At 43.1% G+C, this 22,620-nt stretch overlaps 1 protein-coding gene across 17 annotated transcripts in view; it reads right to left on the reverse strand.

The window, feature by feature from the left end:
* mcf2lb (mcf.2 cell line derived transforming sequence-like b) overlaps positions 1-22,620 on the reverse strand; it is a 45,862-nt gene that overhangs the window by 20,226 nt on the left and 3,016 nt on the right. For 8 of the 17 annotated variants that reach the window (XM_037110676.1, XM_037110686.1, XM_037110685.1 and 5 more), the window contains exons 1-3: positions 12,918-13,534; positions 6,340-6,423; positions 3,693-3,807 (exon numbers count right to left, since the gene is read on the reverse strand). In XM_037110676.1, coding sequence (XP_036966571.1) covers positions 3,693-3,807; positions 6,340-6,423; positions 12,918-13,395 — 677 coding nt within the window. In that variant the 5' untranslated portion in view covers positions 13,396-13,534. Of the gene's footprint in view, positions 1-140; positions 632-3,692; positions 3,808-6,339; positions 6,424-11,610; positions 11,638-12,917; positions 13,536-16,168; positions 16,446-16,756; positions 16,987-22,620 lie in introns of those variants that run through there. The other 9 variants (XM_037110678.1, XM_037110675.1, XM_037110687.1 and 6 more) reach the window with 8 other exon arrangements.

The raw sequence follows: 22,620 nt of genomic DNA on the forward strand, positions 1-22,620 counted from the left end.
TACAATTTGACAGCACAGTGAGCGGTGAGAAGAGGTGATCACATCAACTTCCACCTCCTTCCACCTCTGTATGACAATGTGATGACCCTTAACAGCCACAGAAAAGAATTCAAGCGGGACAAGAAAACACAAAAACATACATGTAGTTTTCCCTTCCGAGTGTGGCGACTAAGATAGTAGAGAGCCTGAGTGGGTGTTCACAGCTCCTTGTTTTGTTACGCTGCTCTTTATCTCCTCAGACAGCTGCACCAGTCCGTAAAAGGAGACGCTGCGAAGTACCTCCAGATTTCTTGGCCATCCGCCTCCATCCAGCCCCCCACTTCTCTCCCTGTGCCTCCCCCTCCTCCGCTCTCCTCTCCGGTCCCAGGAGAGAGGAGGGCTTTATGGTTTACACGCCACCACCAAGCAATGACAACATGATGCTCCTACAGCATAGGTGCACATGGACACCTCAGAGCCCTTCGTGTGCAAATGTCCAGGTAATCCTCAAGTATCCGCAACTCTCTGTGCACAAACAAGAGCAGTCCTCGAAGCAATGATCAAAACACAAAAGAAGAGGATGCGTCTCAGAGGTAGATCCCAGCTTTCTGTTCTGTTCTGAGAGGGAACCAAATGTTTCAGAGCACCACAGCATCCAGCCGGCACACACACCCCCCACCACCACCACCACCACATTGCCCTGCATCTTTCAGCCATCCAATGAGACACTGGGAGCTGCAGAGACACTCTCCTATCACAGGACGGCTGCACAGTGATGAGCAGCTCCGGCAGCCACTGAGCAGATCTTTACAGATGTGGGGGGAGGGGACAGACTCAAAGAGGACGCCGCTGTAAGCATGAGGGCTTCATTTATTAGTAAAATACAGTTTATCCATGCCTGCCTCTCTGCCTCCTCTCACTGTAACATTTACATTCACGGCGGCACTTCTCATCCTTTTCCCCCCTTTCATCTCATCCCATTCTCTCCCTCCATCATGCCCACTTCTCGGCTCTGCACTCAATCATCTACACAGACTCTCACAGCCACTTGGGCTTTCATAGCGCAAACTGCTTTACATCTCAGCCGCGGAGGAGAAAGGGGAGGAAGAGGAGAGCGGGGGAGCGGGACAAGAGCTTTTTTCTGCCTTAAAAGACATTTACGGCTGCTGAGATGAGAGGCTGGTTTACAGCGGAACATAAAGCACCTGAGGCTGAGAGGAGAAGAGCAGAGGGAGACGATGAAACTGTGGGCTGTGTGTCAGATGACGAGCTATTTGCGTGTCATCCCATCCCATTAGATTTTTCCACAATATACATCTTATATATGTGTGTTAAGGTGCAGTTAAGACACATTTTCACTGATGTATACAAAAATGCTGAAGTTAATGAGGTGCACTACAAAATATAAATATAAAAAAATAAACAATCAACATCATATGTGGACTCATCTTCTGCAAAATACCAAAATAGAAATAAAAAGTTTGGTTCTAAACAAAAAGTTAGTTTTAATCTTTATTGTAAATGTACACGCAGACACTGCAAATCTTGGGTTTTGTATAGCTATATAGGGTTTGTACCAGTTGTCTCTTGGTGTTGTTGCCGCTCGAGTGTCCTCATAATAATTGGATTTCGCGGGACAAAGTGCCAGAGCTGTGAGTTGTGAAAAAGCTCTGCCTGGTGGCGATGCAAAGATGAGGGAAATTTGCTGCATGAATGCATATGCAGACAGAGCAACACGCATGCCGCTCCACCTTCCCCAACCCCCTCTCCGAGCAGAGAAAGTGACTGCCTGCATACAAGAGCACTGGTATATCAAATTAGAAAACAGATTAAAAAGCCATGAGTGCAGAATGTGTTTCAATTTGGGGATTTTACTGTCAGCTCACCATAACGTAATGGGTGCATTCAATTGTAAAAAGACACATATATATAGAGATGGGGGGAGAGGTGGGATCAAGGACATGACGATTAGTTCATTTACAGGGTGTGTTTAGATGTTAAACCTAAAACAGCTGATCATGATCAAATTGAAATGAATTGAAAACATCCAAGCAGCCGGCATCACCTCTGATGAAATGTTTACAGTTATCATATGTTATGATAATGAGCATGTGTGACATGATAAGATTTTTTTTTTTCTGTCATTAATATTGATCTGAAAATATTTGTTTTAAAACTAGCAGCTGTTCAAGGTCATAATCGAGCTGTAGGACATTTGCCCCTGGCTGTGGACTGTGTGTGCCCTGTCGGGGGGGTTCGCTCCCTCAGGTGGCTGCAGCCATCTGCCTCTGTACTGAGAACAGCCTGAGGCTCATCGCTACGGCACTCCTGTGGATGACCCTCCTTCAGATGGCAACGTCAAGGAGGTAAATTTAGACACTCACAAGGAATGCAAATGTTAGCTGCCTTTCAGGTTTAAATAAATATAAAATAAATCCTCATGTATTTTGAGTAAGTTGAGATGAGTAAGAAATATTAAGTTGAATCCTAATTGAAATTTGAAAAAAAATAAATAAATAAATAAATAGTTTTGCTGAAATAGGCCAGGCTTGCTGATAGAAAATGAAAAACCCTTCAGTTTAATTGTTTAAAAAGTTAAATATGGCCAGAAAAATGCTATACAGGTGCATTTTAAAGATCTTTTAATGTTTTCCTTCCTTCCTTCCAGATACAGATGTAGATCAAGTGAATGCATCACACATGTACTACAGAGCACAGCTCTGCTCAGCTGTCTGTATGCATTATTCAGAGTCAAGAGTCAGAGTCACTGCAATTTCTATTTTAACGCACTCTGCGGGTCCAGACACGATGAAGGAAGGCTGGGACAGCCAGGGGGAGAACTAACACTGACGGACTAAATCGTGACCAGAGAAAAAAGTAAAAAATGTACAAGCAAATGGGACAGGAGATTTCTTTCTTTTTTTTCTGAGGAATAGGTAGAGAAAGAGATAGTTTGGTACGTTTCCCCTCCCCCTGTTGTCTCATGTGGTCTCTTCATGTATACAGACACTGTCTGCAGCAGACTGATAAGACCCGGGGTAAGTAATTGGCTATCTTATTAATAATGAAATCACAACATTCTGCCCTTACAGATTTCCATTCAGTACAATGAGTGTCTCATCCACGGCACAAATCCTCTGCTGCCTACACCTTCATGCAGTGAGACTGTGTTTAGATACCCACTGCCACCTACTGGTACACTTCATACACAAAGCAGGGAGGCGTCTCCACAGACTGGGGATGCCATTTAATAGTCTTTTTTTGCTTAGGAATGTTCCTCGCTGATGGAAATGACCCTGAAGTGTCTAAGTGGCATGATAAGAGCTGGGTGAATTATTCTAATTGCTATAGAAAGGGGCTTCAATACTTCTTTTGTCTTTATGTTATGCATTATGTGGTCTAAACTCTGAATTCTCCTTCACATTGTTCCTTGACCTCTTGACATCTGCCATCATGATCAGTGAAAAGGGTTATAGGACATAGTAGGACGTTATTATTATTATTATTATTATTTTTGGAAAACACTCTTTCATCCGTCTAATTCACTTATATTTAACACTTATTTTTTGACTATGGAGGAAGACCTAAGAAGATGCAAACTCCGTCCCCAAAAATAAAAGCACCAGTGGTGGTACAAGGGTAATAAAGTTGGTATAAACAATATGGAACAAGCTCACATTTGTGTGTGTATGACACCAGCTGGTGATCTTTACCTGGGAACACTAGTCAGGTAGGTAAGCACGTTGTGAAACTCTCTGTCTGTGATCTCTCCAAACGCAGGGAACTCAGGGAACACAATGATGGGGCTGCCATTGTCTCCTCGACCTCCTAGAAAACAGAGATAAAAAAAAAAAAAACATTTACACACATGAATATTCAGGAATTAGGTGAGAAATCTGTCTTTGAGTAAATCTCTCTCAAAATAAAGCACTCAAAATATAGCACAGTGTAATAAATGGAGCAGAGACATAACAATTTAAACTGAGCATAGCTGTCATACTGTCACTGCCGATCAATCTGACAAGAAAAACAGTTTGATTTATTACTGTTGGACTTAAGGAACTGAGTACTGAGGAGGACGACGCTGTGGCCACACGGGGGCACTGATGTTGAAGGTCTGATGACTGGAGGCTGAGCAGAACACTGTCTGAATATCTGCCATAACAAATGATAAAGTCTCATAATCCTCCATTTTACATGACAAACAAAAAAGTTAACAAAAAAGCCAATCAATTCATATTGGATTCATATGAAATAGTTTACCATCAGCCAATACACATTTAACTTGTAAAACTGTTTTTTTAAAAGAGAAAAAAATACGCAATGGAACAGAACACCAGCAAATACGGCAGGTTTTTCTGCATAATGTCTGATCATATGACCAATATAATGTGTGTTTTTCTGTAATTTTCTGTGCTTTTAAAGCCGTAGCGAATGTTTTAATGACCACTATTTTAATGACATAATGTGGGTACTATTGTCATTATTGCTGCCATCACTAGTTGCATTGTTGTGAATTACTATTTGTTGTTGTTGTTTGCTGTATTTACTTTGTTCTCTTGTGCCTTTTGATAATTGTATCTTATGATGTAATATCAACTAGTGTGGACCTAAGAAAAAATAGCCTCTACCTTGACAGTGGCTAATGAAGTTCTAAATAAAAAAAAGTGGTTTGTCGTAACTGTTTTTTCCCAATCCAGATACATTGCTTATTTCGAATAAGATAAGAAATGTCTCAGTCAGTGGGAAAAAGGAAGAATAAAGCACCTGATAAGTTTTAGCAGCTGATTGAATTGCACACCCCAAATGTTACCTTTGAAAGACCTGGTGTCAGTCTTGTGCATCTGTCTTTGCTTCATGACTAATGAAGCAACAAACAAAGATGATGTTTCGAAAGAATGTCCTCCGTACCTATTTAAAACTTTTTATTTCATTCTACACAAATTCAGCTAATCTGCTTCCTCTGGACTGTGTGAGGGTTTACTGATCAGATCTAATGGACAGTGGCTTAGCAACCGTCTTAAGATTCCACTTTAAATATTGTCAAATCCTGATTGGTGCACTGAATTTTGTGACATCACCTTTTAAAGACAGAGCTCTGCCCACCTAAAACCACTCGAACAGACAGACAGACAGACAGACAGACAGTGGATCACACAACTATTCAAGATGGAATGATATTAAACACTGATGAGAGACAGAGGTGAAGCACATCGCCTCTGCCTTGTTTGCACACAGTGTTTGGTGTTGACACTGACGCATTCAATCTCATCTCTTACACACACACGCGCGCGAGCACACACTCCCTGTGTGGAACAGCTGCTCTGTCAGTGCATGTGAGTGGAATATCAATCTGTCCGCCTTTTCTTCTCTGATCACTATAGCAACAGCAAGTGCATGGTCATGGTTTCGACGTCTGCTCCGATCTTTGTCTGCAAAATGGTTCTCAACTCTGCTGCCGCCACAAGGTCACCACTGGCACACAGAGCAGACGGCTCCTACAGTCCTCTGATGGATGAATAATAGATGCTACAGATATCAGGAAACATCTTTCGGAAAGACGCCTCGAACATGATGAAAAGACATTTGTGGAGATGAGAACACGTTTATGGTAAACTGGAAATGCAGACAGGAAGTAAATGAAACACAAATAAGGTTACAATAGCAACACGGAAGTGGGTATCAGGACCTCGAACAGTGAAGAGGAAGGAGGGAGGTGACATTTGCATAGCAACTAATAACTGCCAGGAGAGAAAACAGTTTGTAACAACTGTTTAGATGTCAAGTGGAAAAGTTCATCTATAGATGATCCCTAGGAAGGCAGAGATGAGACGGATGATTAGCAGTGTATTGGTGAAGAGATAAACATGACAGACTGCTTTCAGTTGAATTGAGTCACGAGAGACACTTAACACAAAACAGAACCATAAATCCCCAAACACACAGACACATCTGATCTAGTTCAGAGCTGTGAAAAAAACACAAAGCACTTTCCTCTTTAGCTCTTTATTGCTTTTTTCTATATAAAAGCACTTACAGGGCTTGGGAGCTGTAGTTCTGCTTGCAAAATACTAATTCCGTTATTTTAGGAGAGCCTCTCTAGCATCTACAGCTGAATAATGAAAGTGCACTTCAGCTAAAATAGGATGGAGGCATAAAAATTCTGACGGTAAAATGGTGAGGCAAAGGAAGAGGAGGGGCGTCTAGCAACCAGAAAAGCCAGGAGATTAAAGCAAGGAAGTATCACACAGTGACAGACACTGTCCTGGAAACATGCTGTCACAAAGTGACAGACAGCGGAAGAACTGACTCAAGAGAAAAAACAGAAACACAGACAGATAGTAAAAACAGAAGTGTCACCTGAGAGAAAGGCAAACTTCCTCTTGAGGTCAGGGGTGATGTCAGCAGCCCGGAGGGGACTGCTGTCCAGCTGCATGATCTCATCTGGAGAAAAGACAGACACACAAATATTAGTGACGTTGGAGCTGAAGATGTACAGTAATAGAGGAGCCTCAGGTCTGTTAGTTATCAAGTTCCTTTATTTGCCATGTTCACAACCAGCCCAGGCGCAAGGATAAATATGTTGGCAGTTAATGTCTCTGTAAACCACTGATACATTCACAGTTGTACACTTTATATTACCATATTGACATTTGTACAAAATGTTTCATACATAGTTCACATAACATATGTGGAGTCACCACCACAGCCCGGTAATCCATTGACCACAGATTGAGTCTTTTGACACCTGTAAGTGTGAAACCACTGAAGAGTTTTGACAAGGAACCACAGCGTGTCAATATTAGTGAGTGTTTCACATCCGAATAACATTAAGGAGCCCTCTGGCAATCTCTAGCCGTGTTTGTGAAAAACAGATATTATTGTCAGAAAGTCTACACATCTTCAGCCATCTTTGTGGTATGTCAATACAAATCATGATCACTGCCTGACCCTAATTAGAGCATAAGCGCAGTGTGTCTCAACATAACATTAAAAAAATTAAACACGAAGACATGCAAAGTTTCAATATGTCTGTGATTTGCAATTCTAACATTACAAATATTTGCTCAGGCGGTTGGGTTGTTATAACATGGTGTCACTTCCTACACACAACCAACCAATACAGGGAATATATAGAGCTGCTTTTCCATGCAAATTATACAAAGGCAAGATTAAAATCTAAACACACATTCTCTATGAAAAACACCTGTGTGGTGATCACTGAACCACTGGGGACATGCCCACAGCTCTGCTCTCTTGTAGATGATATACAGTATTGATAAATTAAGTTATTGCAGGTCTCCTCGCTCTACCTTCAGCCCCTCTCCATCCCCCATGGACACCCTTCATTGTAAGGATTAAAATAATCAGATTTAAGGTCCATTACTCCAACAGAGCGAGATGGAGATGCAGGTTATACCAGGGATCAAACTGGAGGTTTGGGTGACAGAGGGCAGGGGGGCATAAGACGTCTAGCCAGTGACTTTTTTGGCCAGACAGCTTTTTACCGTTGGTGATCATTACATGTTTCTTCACCATCGTTACAACAAGTATATCTAGAGTGTGAAGCCGTCAGACAAATCCCAGACATTAACTCTGTGATCCTGAGACACAGCTGTGTCTGCCAGCTGCTGGGCCTCACGAATATGTGCTGAACATACACAGTCTCCCTCCATTATGCAGCGTTGGCATTGATTTTTGTATTCAAGGAACTTTTCAAAATTGCCCCAGTCGAATGAAAACCAAACCGCAGTTCAGCCTGAAAATGAGAGCTGCGCGGCAAAGAGCAAAACAGATCAATACGGGAACAGTTGGCAAAGTGCAGCTCGTCTGCTGCGTGATTGTAATGTTACTCCTCCGTGTTTACATCAGCTCAGAACGTACACATCACACTTCACTAGGTGGTTACAGTTTAAGATTCACCGTACAGTCTGCTGTTGTAAAACTGTGTCTGTTTACATTGGTGACATCTCCATAAATGTATTCGTCCTCAGAAATATAAACATTTGAAATGCCTCGCTCTTATCTCACTGGATTCCTGCAGCCACCCACAACCAAAATAAACCTAACACACACACCAACTTCTTCTTCTGTCCCAGGAGAAAACAAGATCTGTGACATTTGTGCTGCTTCATCATGTTTCATTAAACTAACCAGATGCTTGTTTTAAAAAAAGGCGATGTCATAGCGAGACGTCTGAGGGAAATGAAGTCTGTGCGAAGCTGCTGGGAAGTTAAGTCATTTTCAGTATCAAGCTTTGGGGCGTTTTGGTTCGGAAACATTTGTGTTGAAACGTCTTCTGTCGGGGCAAAAATCAACAGACTTGGTGAGTCTCAGAAGCTGAAAAGATCTGCTCGGTTTCTGGCGACATCTGCCAGGTGGATGTTAAAAAGATGAGCGTTCTCGCCAAAACCTGATGTGGTTCAGAGTGACGAAAAACATGAAGCGCTGGCCTCTTCAGCTCAATTTCTCACCATTTTCTATCAAGAAGCGCTTCTAGGACTGGAGAGCTGCAGATGATGAGCTGCAAAAATAATGTTATCCTGTAAATCGACAAATCTAGCTTCTAAAACTGAATCATGAGGATGAAAACAAAGGTGAAAAAAATAATAAGGAAAATGACAAGTTGGGCCATCAGAGGACCAGAAGAGCCAGGAGATTATCAGCAGGGAGTGGCTCACAGTGAGAGGCACTATCCTGTGGACATGCTCTCAAACATGACCAAGTCACAGTAAAGAGGAATATTGACTTTTCATCTCAGGCTGACTTTTGTTTGCTCTGCTCTCCTGAGGCATTTTCATTTGTAGTCTGAGAATTGTAATAAGAAATGTGTGAGAACACTGGACTTTAAGAGATCAAATTGATCAAAACTTAACAAATAGTTAACTATAAAAAACAAAACATGGATGATACACAGTCTGTGTGTGGAACCCTACCTGCTCTCTGACATCAGGCCCAGACACCTACTCTGGCTTCATACTTGGAGTATCACAAAAAATGTCCATCAGCATTACAAATGTTGTCCCATCTGTATCGTATGAATGTGATCCTGTCTGTCCGTCTCTTTACAGGCACGGCCCATTTACGTGGAACCTTCCTCTGACTCCAGTTCAGACAAATTAAGGAGGCTTGCTGTTTGTCAATGAGACCTATCAGGTGACGTTTGGCTGGAGGGTACACTGACATTCATTGCCTGCTTTCCATCTCTCTCTCTCTCTGTCTGTCTGTCTGTCTGTCTCTCTCTCTCTCACACACACACACACACACACACACACACTGTTTGGATTACTGGATTCGTTCAAGTGTGTCATCTTGGTCTGACATTTTCAGTCTCCTTCCCATTTAAAACCTTTTCCCTTCTCAGACCAGCTGGTGCCACGACTGTTGTGTCATAACAATCAAATATCAATCAAAGGATTTCAGCTAATCAGGGAACTTAAAGGGCCATACCACTGTTTTTGAGTAGGTAACTGACCACTTTACAGTACAATTCTATAACACTTCACTCAATGTTGCCCATACAGCATGCTGTGTGATTTCTTTTGATAGTTTTCCTACTTACTGATAAGCAAATCAAGCACCAACTTAAACTTTCTGATAATTGCATCAAACATCAAGGCAGATTATTTTCTAAAGCAACTTAAAGGAGAAATATTTGGCCTTTTTGTCTTTTTACTTTCCTTCAGTGTTCTTGTGTGTGTAAAGGTCAAAGTCCACACCAGCAGAAGCTCCTCTCTCCCACAGAAAACACTGCTCCTGAAACGCCACATCGGTAGTCGGGCCTTTAATTCTGTTATTTTGTGACAACATACTACATCACCTTTTGCATGATTTATGCCTAGCAGCTGGACTGGCATGTAAGATTTCATTTAACAAAGCTGCACTGTTGTTGGTAGCAGTGCTCGCTAAGGCCTGTGTGAGTTGACCAATCCGAGGAGAGTCGATATTCAGCAGAGCGGGGGCTTATAAAGACAGGCGCTAAGGCAGACAGAAGGGGAATCAAATCAGTAAGAAAAGCACAGACGAAACAGCATCAACATAAATGTTACGTGTGAAATTACGAAAAACAGTTCATGGAGGAGACCATCGCTTACAGTAAAACGCAGTTCCAGAAAAATAGGTGTTCAGGTCCTTTAAGTTTATGATATCTCTATGACAGATCAGTGACATGTAACAACTTTGACATGTTAATAACATCACACGCTTCTGTTCACATGACACCAGGCTGATGCAAAGATTGAGGAACCATTCAAATACAATCATAAGTTACAGAAGTCTGTTTCCTCTTCTGCTTAACTCGAAATGCTTCTGTCTGTGTTACGGCAAAGGTTGCACCAGTTCATCCGTTAATAATCAAACACCAACCTGTAGCTGCACGAACACTATTGATCATAAAACCTCATGGACTTTGCCAGTTTTTTAGTCCTTGGAAAAATGATTTGACCAAAGCGCCAAATCAGGGAACAGACTCATTTCATTTCAGCCCTCTGCTCTATTGACTGGATACCACTTCCAATGACATCTGCACTTAACAGATATTGATTAGGGACAAATAATTGATATCAGGTGTTATTGGAGGCACAGTGTCCTTTTCACGCTTTTCTTTTAATTTCGCCTCAAGGAAGGGTGTGCGCCGTCCTCAACAGGAGTCAGACAAGTGGACGTGAGACTAGATAAATGGCCGTGAGCGGCGTTTGTTGATGTTGATAATGGCCACTCGCAGCCCGAGGACACAGAGCTACAACTGTCCGACCATCTGAAAAGCGCACACAGGCGCTCACACGCTCCTCGTGGCATCAAGTTCACACAGAAACCTCCGTCAGTTTCCTCTTTCTGACCCAGCCTCGGCCACACCTTGCCCCCAGCAACTCCCACACATATCAGATCAAAACCAGCCCCCCCACCAGGACCAGCAATGGTGGCACTTTGTTTCTAGAGAAGCTATTCTGTTACAGAAAAATCCCCCTCATGCAACACGGGAGTTTCAGTCACTTTTTGGGGCACATTTTCCTCCTTTCTTCAAACTAGTTTCATTGCTTCCTTCCAAACTTCCATTCAGTGTTCACATATGATTATACAATCGTTAGCGGCCCCTCAGGCCATTAAAAGAGAGGGGATGAGCCAGTTTCAGATACTACTGTGTTTCTCACAAAAGAAAACAGTGAAACCTCTGCAAGTATCGATGTGTCACTAGGATCTTATAAAAGAAAAAACAGAGACGTGTATGTAAAAAAAAAAAATCAATTATGTTTTATTGTCTCTGAGGTGGTCTGAATGAAACTCCTGTAGCGTATGTTGACACAGGGAACGTAATCCGGAACATGAAAACAGGAATTATGAAGACTGTCGGGCTCAAATGACTTACTGTGTATATCACTGATATCTGACTTCATTCTACTGCATGGTAGATAATCAGAAGACAGCAAAGTACTTGCTGTTTTAACCTCACAGTATAAATTAGAAATGGAAAGCTTATCCTTCCTGCCACACAAACAACAACAATTGAATTAAAGCACTTTTTTTGCTCTGTCAATAAGAAAATACACACCCTGAACAAACATAACAAGGTCCAAAAATTCCCATCACACACACACACACGCACACGTACACACACGCATACATACACATCACCTGCTGGTTGAGACGCTAATGTTCTTTAAAAGGCTTAACGATGGGGATTAGTGTCCACTGGTGCTCACGTTTGTGGGTGACGAGTCAAACGTTAGTGGGTCAGAGTCACACACCTGGACTGCCTGCCACTACTGACACAGATTAAAGCGGACTAGAGCAGAAGGCTGAAGCCCAGGTTCAACAGGCCACAAAGAGAGGACCAAAACAAAACGCAAACTGTAGAAGAAGCTGTTTATCAGCTTGTTAATGATTCAGAGAAAAACTCCTCGAGAAGCTCCTAAAGATTCTTCTAAGTGCTAAACTGTTTTTCCTCCGTGGTTCTCAAAATATTTTACTGTCCAGATATTGGATTCAGAGTTGAGGGGGTGGATGGATACCCACAAACAGAGAGATGGGGGAGGGCAACAAGTGGGGATAAGGGGCTTACAGTCGTGGTCATGGAGGAGGAGCGTAACAACACTGAGCGGTGCGAGGGTACAGATGGGATTTAAAAGGGCAATGATTAAGGTTAAGTTATGGTTAACAACGGGGCTGCAACTAATTGTTATTTTCATGACTGATTAATCTGCAATATATGATTAAATGTTTATTCCTGTGGTCTTTAGTCCTGGTTCTCAGGGACCCCTGTCCTGCGTGATTTTGATGCTTCCCTGCCAACACACCTGATTCAACTGAGGGCTCATTATCAGGCTTCAGCAGAACAGTGTTGGAGCAGGAAAACAGCTGAAACATGCAGGACAGGGGGCCCCGAGGACCAGGACTGTAGAGCACTGGTTGAGTCTATGAAATAAAAAAAATAATAAAAAAGTGAAAATGTTCATTACAATTTCCCACAGCCCCAAATGACACATTCAAATTAATTATTTTGTCCAACCAATAGTCTAAAAGCCAAACTTTTCTTTTGTACTTGTCTAAGCTCATCAAAACCTTTTCAAGGACATGAACATATACTTGTGGTTCTGTCTGAAACACGACAGAACACATATGGTAACAGACCATCTAATGCCTTCTTCTCCTTCTTCTACTTCAAGTAGATTTTATGAGTAATAAAGGAACAAGCAGCAAATGCAGCGTTCTCACAGTGCACATAACACAAGGTAGGAGCAAAGATAGAGGACAGGTAAGCTCAAACAGTAGAGGGCAGGTGGAGGATGTGGTGTTAGGATCACAGAGTGAATGTGTGGTCAATGTAAAACAGGGGAAACTCCTCACAACAACACATACTGTATGACTGTAGCAATCATGTTATTATATCTGTGACACAAAGAAGATGAGAGAACATGATAAGGAAAAAATCTGACACCTACCACGCAGCCAGCGGCAGCAGCAAATAAATCTGTAGTATCTTTCCACCTCCTCCAGAGAGATCCGTACGTGAACCCCCCTCTCCTCTACTGGCATCAGACACACATCCAACGCTTCTTCCGTCTCTTCCTCTACAGTCTGATCATCCACCTCTTCTCCTCTCTCTGCTTCAGTCTCTCCATTCTCCGCTGACCCTGACTCAGCCTCCATCTCTCCTTCCTCTTGAGTTTGACTCCCTCCACATCCTCCAAGGCTTCCTCCTCCCTCTCTCTGCACATCGCTAGCAAACAGAGAATCTCCTGTAATCACGAGCCAGTCCAACTCCTCTCTGTCACTAATCGGCGCCGAGTCCACTTCCACACAAACCCCGGAGTCCAGCTCGACCTCAGCATCCTCTTCCATCAAGCAGCCTGAATCTTCCATCTCCTCTCCTCCCATCCTGCCGTCCCAGTCGTTCCTCTCCGGCTGCACTTGTTCCATGCAGCTCTGCAGAAGGTATCACGGTAACAGCTTCCCTCTCATTCTGACTCCACCTTTCACCAGCCGCTCACTCTGTCAGGCTGCAGGTGCTTTACAGCCTGCAGCTCGTCACTCAGTAACTGCGGGGACTTCCTACTGCAACCTCGGGTTACCTTCCCTCCAGACAAAAGCTACAGTGTAGCGCTCGACCCCACCCTCCCTACCTGTGTCCCTCCCCTAAAAGGACAATTACCTGATTTTTGAACAGCAACCTGCTAAGTAGCCTGACCTCCAAAATGGATCCAGTTCTGACTCTTGTAAGACCCCGTAACAGGAAAAAAGTCAAGCATAATAAGTTATGTCATGCCATGTTGTGTCACAGTTAGGAACTGCAGCTCCCAGCGCTGGTTTACCTGCACCAACAAAGCTCCGGCTCCTCGCCTGCCTTATCTCAGGAGATGTGGACCAAAAGTACAAAGCCTCCATTCTGACCAGCCCATTCAAACACTGCACTGCATCCCCATTTAACCATTCACAGACTATATCCATTCAAAGCCCCTATTCTTGTTTACACCACTCAAAAGGGCCCATTCTTACAAACTCGGTGAAAGACTCAATTCTAATGAGACCTCTCAAAGAAAGACACTGTGTCTTAGCAGAATGTGGTGATTTAGATTCCATTTCAATGAGTTGTGTACGAGATATAACTGAACCAACACAAGCTGATAGACACCATTCTGTCTCCTAATTCAGCCATTATCTGGTTCAGTGTGCTAAAAGGTTTGACCAAGTGAAGCTGATTGTGTTAAGTGTGAGTGCATGTATGCTGTGTGCATGGGTATGAAGGCTTTCATTTGCATGTGTATGTGTGTGTTCAGTGTGGGTGGAGCTTTAAAACACGCCTGTCTACGACCAAGGGCATGCACGAGGTTATCAGTGTCATAAACCTTGAGAGATAAACACGAGAGCCATTAGGGTCACAGAAGTGCACAGCTCAGACTGAACAAGAGGGTCAAACAAAGGGACGCGGCGGCGATCAACTCGCAGTCTAGAGACCAACTGAGAGACGCTGATTCGTCTGGTTTTCACGTGAAGCCAGTGAGTGAGTACAATGACTGACAGCGACCACGGCATCAACTATACTTTACCTCTAACGCAGGAACAAGCACAGTATACCAAAAAAAACTAAATGTTAATCACAAAAAAAACAAAGCCACCTACACTGTAAGATTTAAAAGGGAAAGACTTCACTCAAAATTTTGAAGAGCAGTAAACCATTAAATGTAAGTTATATGAGCTAAAGAAAAAATATAACAACCAGAAATCTAACTAATCTAGATTACTAGATCAAAATCCATCAGTTTTTTTAATATAAAATCATTTTGTGAGCTTAAAAAAATATTGCATGGAGCCTTTTGTTGCTATTTGTAATGTACTTAAGTGACTCAAGTGACGTAGGATGAAAAATGAATGGAATAGAAAATAAGGCTTTAGCAATAATGAATTTTTTTTTACAGACGTCCAGTATGAGCTCGAAAAAGTTAAAATGCTTTCTCATGTGTGAAACGAAGTAGAAAAAAAAGGTTTTTACGTATTTACCACATACCACATAAGTTAATGTGCGTCTGATTTTTTTTTTGCATTTCTCAGGTTTAACTATTGAACACAAGATGTCTCCTCCTTCACCATATGGTCAATTCTCAGTGTATTTGCACTGGAGGTTTTCTTCATCACAGTTGTGTATACTGACTATTGGACCAGGACTGGCCTCCAAACTACTTGTGATGATCATTCTACACAGTGAAGCTCAAACAGTGAGCAGTAGGAACAAGAAGAAAGACACATTTCTGACTGGAGGAGGACTTAAAGTAAGCGTGAAGAGCTAGCAGATCGCTTTTAAGTGAGCTCAATTCCCTCATCATGACGGTGCCAACTCCAACATAAACAGTGTTAAGGACGTTGATCCCTTTACTGGCTTCCCACCTACAAACACTGTCAAGTGTGTCAATGCAAGTCCTTACATCAAGTCTGTTTGTTTATGCAGCTCCAAATCACTAGTTTGTCACTTTGCAATCTGTACAGAACATACTCTGCTTGCTTACAATTTCTCAATTCAGTAAAGAAAATCAGCCAAGACAAGAGTGAATATTCAGCCAACACAGACTGACAGAGGTTAAACACATGTCATACAGTGCAGCAGGTTGGAAGAGCCAAAACATTCCAAAATGAAACACCTGGTTTTGAGTCAGTCTCACAAGTTGGTATAATTGCATCAAGACGACACAAACTATCATCTGAAAACAGCTCAAAATAGGATCCCTTCTTTCCGAGATCTTACTGCTCCGTGGCCTCAGTGGCCTGTAAAAACCAAACAACAGTTAGATCGACAACACAGTTCCTCTCCTGTATGAGTCTACCTCATGGCTAATGACTAAAACAGAGCTGGGAAGAAAATGAGAACTTCCCTGAAACCACAAAGCTCGAGGTACAGGCAAACAGAGCAGACAAGAACAACATCTGTCAGACTGTGCATGCTAAAACACAATGCACACATACGCAATGCACACATAACTGCCTAGCACAGTAATATTTATGCAATGACATTCATCCTTGGACAGGGCAAACATCAATATGTGAGGACGACCTTGGAGAGAGATGACGCTGCCTCATAAACATTAAGGAAAGATTTTCACACACATGGTGTCAGCAAGCTTAAGCAATACACAGCGAGCCTTTCATGACAGAAAAAATACACAAGAAACAAAAAGTACCATCTGAACATCTCCTGACTCACGTGACTTAAGTGGAACCATCGGCATCCCACTATCCCACTGAGAAGCTCTCCTCCTTGCTTTCTTCACCATGCTTTCCTCCCCGTGTGTTACTGTGACCTGGTAACGTCCTTTTTTCTATGCAGTGGCACAAGCCAAGGTCCCAAAGTGGCAGCAGTCTAGCTGAAAGGACACCAACTTGAAAACTCAGCAGCTTTAATCAGCACTTCCCACTCCTTTGCACCAGCCCGTCTGCTGGTGAGCTGCTGTGTGCCGCAGTTTTCTGCATTTGCTGAAGAATCTGTGAGTGCTGCAGAAAAACATCAGCGCAGCTGCAGAGAGCTGTATGTTGCAAACCGAGGCTGCCGTTTGAGCTGCACAGTCACGCACTCGCACAGACACAAACTGTTATAAAAGACACAGAAACGGCCCAGTGGGGAGCGAGGGAAGCCCACAGGAAACACTGTGTGAGGCTCTGGGCATGATGCCCCGTTGAACTCTGGCCAGCAGATACACATATGCACACATACAAGCATGAAGTTTCACAAATGCTGGAAAGTTGCACATGAGCGTGCTGAGCCACAGAAACACTAACACACACACACGCTTACCATCCCATTCTCTCCAGGAGTTCTTGCGGCTTCCAGGGCTGAAAGGATAGGGGGATCCAGAGATGTCCAGGTTCTGGATCAGATGACTGAGCCGGTTGATGAAGCGGTAGGACGCCTCACTGCCCTCCCGCAGAAACTCATGTAGAGACATGAGAGGCGGCTGCTGGTCTCACGCACTCAAAACAAACTCTGTCATCCAGAGAGACCCCTCACCGCACCCGCAAAGCTCCGCTGCACACTCTAATAGACTCCGAGTCGCAGCCCCCAAATCCAGGCATGGGAAGGAGTTTCACCCTTACTCAAGACGACATGCTCTCACACAGATCCTATGAAGCGACGTCTGCATGGGCTACCAACAAGACAAGCCTGGTGTCCTCTGCAGAGCCACATTGGGGACCCAGGGAAACGGTACAGTGCAAAGGCAGGACACAGAAAAAAAAAAAAAAAGCTGAGTCACAGTCGGCTCAACCTCGGGAATAAACACTGGAGGTGAGAATTGGCCCAGCTCTGCTCTGCACACACACACTCACACTCTGATGCACAATGTCGCAAGTGCATCTAATGACACCTTAGGTTTTTCCGAGCGGGGAAGAGAGGGGAGGAGGGTGGAGGGCAGCAGGAGCATAGGGCAGCCGGCAGAGCGCAAATCCCCTTCTGCTGCTCAGGCTAATTATATTCCTCCACTCCTCAACTAATCTGCCTTTTCTTTCCCTCTTTCTATCTCCCCAGATTCATTGTTGGTGAACCAGGAAAGAAAGCGAACACGACAAAAACCGCAAAAACAAAAGTTAGCGAGCCTCGACCTCTCAGGGTGCGTTGTTGCTCAAAGGGTGATCAGAGGTACGGCGGCAAAACACAGAGGGTCGTCTTTATCAGGAAAGAGGAGGACTTTCCTGGCAGGCTCTAAAATGTGTTTATGTGTGAGCGCTTGGTCTTGGTTTGGTGTGGTTAAAGCTGGCAAGCAAAAGGCAGCTTGCAGTTTACAGGCTTAGAATAGAGAATAAGTGAGGAGCTGCACTCTCACACATACTGATGAGGCGACCGCAGGAGGATGAGACACACAACATCAACCTCCACCTCACCCTCCCCTTCCCCTGTTAATCAGGTCTGATCCCTCTTTTGAGGAATCATCCACCTCCTGTGTGTACAGCCCACTGCTTGCTCCCAATCTCACCTCACAAACCCTAACACTATACATGCGTGTGTGGACACTTATATACACAAATACATGAGCTGCCCTCTTTTACCCATCTTTTCAAAGCAGTTGGCATCCAAAAAGATCAGCACCGATCATAATGCAACAAGTCTGTGAGATCAGAGACTAAACCTTTTATGGTGGAGTGTTGAGGAAGAGTTCAGGAGTCTCACAGCTCGAGGAAAGAAGCTGCTCAGTGATCTGGTGGTATGGCTGCAGGTACTTTGGTGTCTTTTGGCAGACAGCAGCAGGGTGAACAGGCCCGTGGGTGTTGTCTTATCTTTCGGATGATACTGACATGCCGACGTTTGGCATGCAAAAATATCCACCATGTTCACCGTCTCAGTAGTGTGCTAGCATTTGCTTATTAGCGGTCAATGCAAAGCCAGCAGAGGCTGATGGAAGCGGTATTAGTTTTGCAGGTATTTGGCCACAAAACAAAGTAATGAACAAATTATGATCTTGATGATGGCGCTCCAGGAAAAAGTCAGATCATGGCAGTTATCACAATGACTTTCCTAACCCTTCCTACCTTTATGGTTGTCTTGCATAGCCAGATCTTTCTCTATAGCACTGGGAAAAGGCTGGCTGCCCAAATTATCAGTCTGGTAAAGGAAAAAAGGAAAACAAATGTTTTGGATTATATCTTTGAGCCAATCACAAACATCCTGAGTGGCACTAAGCCTGGAATAGGTGCCCGATGGCATCCAGTGAGTCGGACTACCCTTGTAATGGCCTTTGAGCAAAAAGCAGGTGAACACCAAAGTCAGTAAGAGTCATCCTCAGGGCACCATTAGTATCTGTACCATGGCAATTCACACCTGCCTAATATTGTGCAGAGCCACATCGTTAGCATGTCAAACAACATTATTATTTAAAATTCCAGTGTTGTACATCTCAAATGATATTATGTTTGTTAGGAAAAATCACATTGTGACTGTAGCTTCAGTAGAATGCAATGAAATCAAATGAAACAGAGGACACTATATTAATGCAGCACTCTCTCTGGCTACATCTACTTGAGTCTTTCTGACCACAGCTGACTGGCTGGAGACTAATAGTGACCTGCTGGATCCATCTGGCTATACACCTGCTCTGCCTTTGGGGATGAGCAGCACGGCTCACTTAAGCAGGTTCAGTGAGCCCCTGACCTTAAGCTAAAAGGAACCTGACACTCACATTAAACTAGCAATAAAGTCTGACTTGTACCTGATTTATAAGCAACCTTCATTCTTATGCTCTCCATCAAAACAATGCCACAAAGGAGCATCTGATCAGTAACAAAATGAGTGGGATCCAATAGCAACCATGCAACGTGCATGAGACAGCTGGGCTGCCCGGAGATAAGACACTTTCATAAACCTCAGCTCCTCAACCTGGCTCAGCTGTAAATACACCACCAGAGAGCCACTCTCTCACACATGAGCAGAGAGGTGTGAATACAGACTAGCCAGCACACAAAAAAACCCTTCCGATCACAACATATAATCTGTCCCTATAATTGTACAATAAATAAAACAGCCCGTTGAGTTTCACCGGCTGCAGATGAACACATTCCTGCTGGAAAAGCTCAGACCAGTGACTCAGTGAACTGGATATGTCCCTTTAAATCAACTGGAAGTAGGTCGAACACCCAGTTAGAGCCCAGTTTGAGAGTCTAGGAGAAGCTGTCTGTGATCACAGCAGCAAGTAACAATTACATGTACAAATGATTGATCTACTGTTGTTTTTTCACAGGTTGCAAGAGCTTATATTTTGTAGTCATGCTAAGGGTGTGGCTCTAGGGATGGCAATGTTGATCGTCAAGACCTCTTTGGTCAAGACTGAAGTATCTCAGCAACTACTGGATTGAACGTAATGGAATTTAAAAAAAGATATTCATGGTTCCCAGATGATGAAGCATACTAATGTTGATGATCTTCTGACTTTTACTGTAGCGCCACCAACAGGTCAAACTTCTAACTTATCTAGGGAAAACTACATTTATTGGAGGAAATGGCACATAACCCGAACCTCAAATGGTGAGGTTTGTTTCTAACCCTGACCAAGTAGTTATTATGCCTAACCTTAAACCTTTCTTGGCAAAACCAAAACCATCTTGACAGGCTCGACGGCAGCTAAGGGTGCAGTCTAGATGTGACAACTAGCAAGGGGAGCAACAACAGTGGTGGCTCCTCAAGGGTCAGACTCAATGTTGCTATAGCGTCAGTTATTTTAGAACTTAGGAGTTTATTTCATTAAAGGGGATAAAATGTTTTTTGCTTTCATTTACCTATTATTAAAGTGCCTTCCCTTTTCCAAACACTTTCAATCAGAGTTAGTGATTAGAGGGGATACCTTTATGAATCAAAGTATATGGAACGACTTTTGCAGAGAGAGGGGAAATATCTATGAAAATTGCATCATTTCTGGTTGTTTGGAAGTCATTTCACTTATCTTTTGGGTATCACTATCTTGCAGGGCTGTTGTGTACAGCTGTGCTCTGAAGCAAGTGAATATCTGGCTTATTTGGTGATGGTTTTTCATAATCCCCTTCAGAGAAATGTTGTTTACGGTTGAGAAAATGTGGTGCCAAAGGAAAGAGCTGTCTGACTGCACAGTGAAACAGTGAAAATATTCTAAATATAGTGTGCACTTAAACTAAAGCAGATTATTTTTTAGGTGGGCCTGTTTTTATTTGGCTAAAATATGACCTGTCCTGCCTCTGGGAGTGTGCTGACCATCTTCTACTGTATGTAATACACTTTTTTTTTATTTTGCTTAACAAACTTGCCGCCTTTCCTTTAGCCCTATTGTCTTTTTTATTTTTTTCCCTTCATTCAGTGTGCAATATTGTTTTTTGTGCATGTAAAAGACTGTGAAATTAAAAAAGCTCCTCCCTCCTACAGAAATGCCTTGTCAGTAGTCCCGCCTTAAATTCAGTGACTTTATGACATCATGCTACGACACCGGATCCAACATTGGCATAATTTATGTCTTGTGGCTAGTTTGGCACATAGGAATTGATGAGAGCACAGCTGCTCTGTTGTTGGCTCAGGCGTGCCAAGCTGACCAATGAGAGGAGAATGGGGTATTCAGGAGGGCGGGCCTTAAAGAGACAGGAGCTAAAACAGAGCATTTCAGACAGAGTGGGAATACAGTGCTGCAGCACTGGACAGCATAAGAAAAGTGGTGAAAAAACTATGAACCTGAAAATTAGCGTTATATGTCTCATCTAACTTTTCATCTAATCAGGTTTGATCTTCATGTGTGCATTATTACTGGTATTACTTTTGGTTTATGACTAAATTTTAATCTTGACGGTCTCAACTGTAATTCATTTTAATGATAATTGTGCTAACATGCTAACACCCCCAAAAAAGATTGTGAACATGGTAAATATAACATTTGCTATTCTGTCTGACCAACCATCAAAAACCGAACCTATACACATTTCCACTGAGCCTAGAGAAGATGTGGCAAACTGCTCTGCTGACTCACTGATGAGTGAATGGTTCCACTATCAGAGAGGGGGACTGGATTTAGAAGAAAAGAGAGAAAATACAGTTTGTCAAAGAGTAGAATTCAAATGCTCATAGCACATGTAGCCAGCCAGAAACTGAGAGCTAACAGAGAGTTGTGTGTGTGACTCGCTCTCTGGGGAGAAAAGGAAACCGACGGGGGTTCGTTTTCTGCATTTTCCAACCTGACACCTCCTTTTTCAGCTTGGGAGAAGTAAGCAGTTTGCCAGATTAGACAATGCTAAATCCTTTTCATCCTCAGTTGACTTTGTTTCCCTGAATCTGTCTATTCCTCACTCTCCCTTCCTCTCTGCTGTCCTCTGTGATCAGCGTTACAGTCTCCCCTCTGAGCCGATTAGCGCTCTCATCCTCCTGCCACACCACATTCTCCTCACATTTCCTGCGAGCTATGATTGCGTGTCTGCAAACATTTAGTATAATGTCACCCACATAATGACTATACATTTAAAGAGAAAATATGACTCTTTTGCCTTTTATATTGTCTATTGCATGTCTGGAGCAGAGTAATACAGCTCATAATTCTCCTTCAGAGCTGTAGTTTGTTCAGTTTATTCCTGTAGCCATGGGCCCTCCTCGCTCACGGTCCACCCACTCACTACTTTCACCATCTCTGGTGCTATAAGGAGGAGAAGATGGAACTAGAGCACATGGTGCCGTGCTAATGATTGCAGCAAGAGCCTCGCCATCATAGAGAACTAAAAAATCATATAAAAGAAAGTATTTCTCCACATTCATATTGTTACAGCATATACATAGTTGTTACATCTACAGCAACAGAAAGACAGTATGGTAAAATGCGCTGCTGGGGCCTCTCTAAACAAGATCAGCATCACTGACCTCCAATGAGAAAATTTCAACACAAGATGAAATGAAAAGTGTGCTGTGCAAGAGTGTCTTGTGTATGTGTGTGTGTGTGTGTGTGTGTGTGTGTGTACATGTGAACGTGTGTGTGCATTCATGCATGTGAGAGTGGCTGTGTAGCGGTGGGTGGATTAAGGGAGATCTCTATAAATGGATCAAGAGAGAAGAGAAGGGGAGCAAACAGCAGAAATATAACTCAATCATTCACGAAAGTGGCATTAGTGTGATAAAGGGCTCGAATCTGTCCTTCAGTCGGTGGTGATAAATCACCAACAGGACATCATCAT

This window comes from Acanthopagrus latus, chromosome 9 (assembly GCF_904848185.1).
Source record: "Acanthopagrus latus isolate v.2019 chromosome 9, fAcaLat1.1, whole genome shotgun sequence".
NCBI lineage: Eukaryota > Metazoa > Chordata > Actinopteri > Spariformes > Sparidae > Acanthopagrus > Acanthopagrus latus.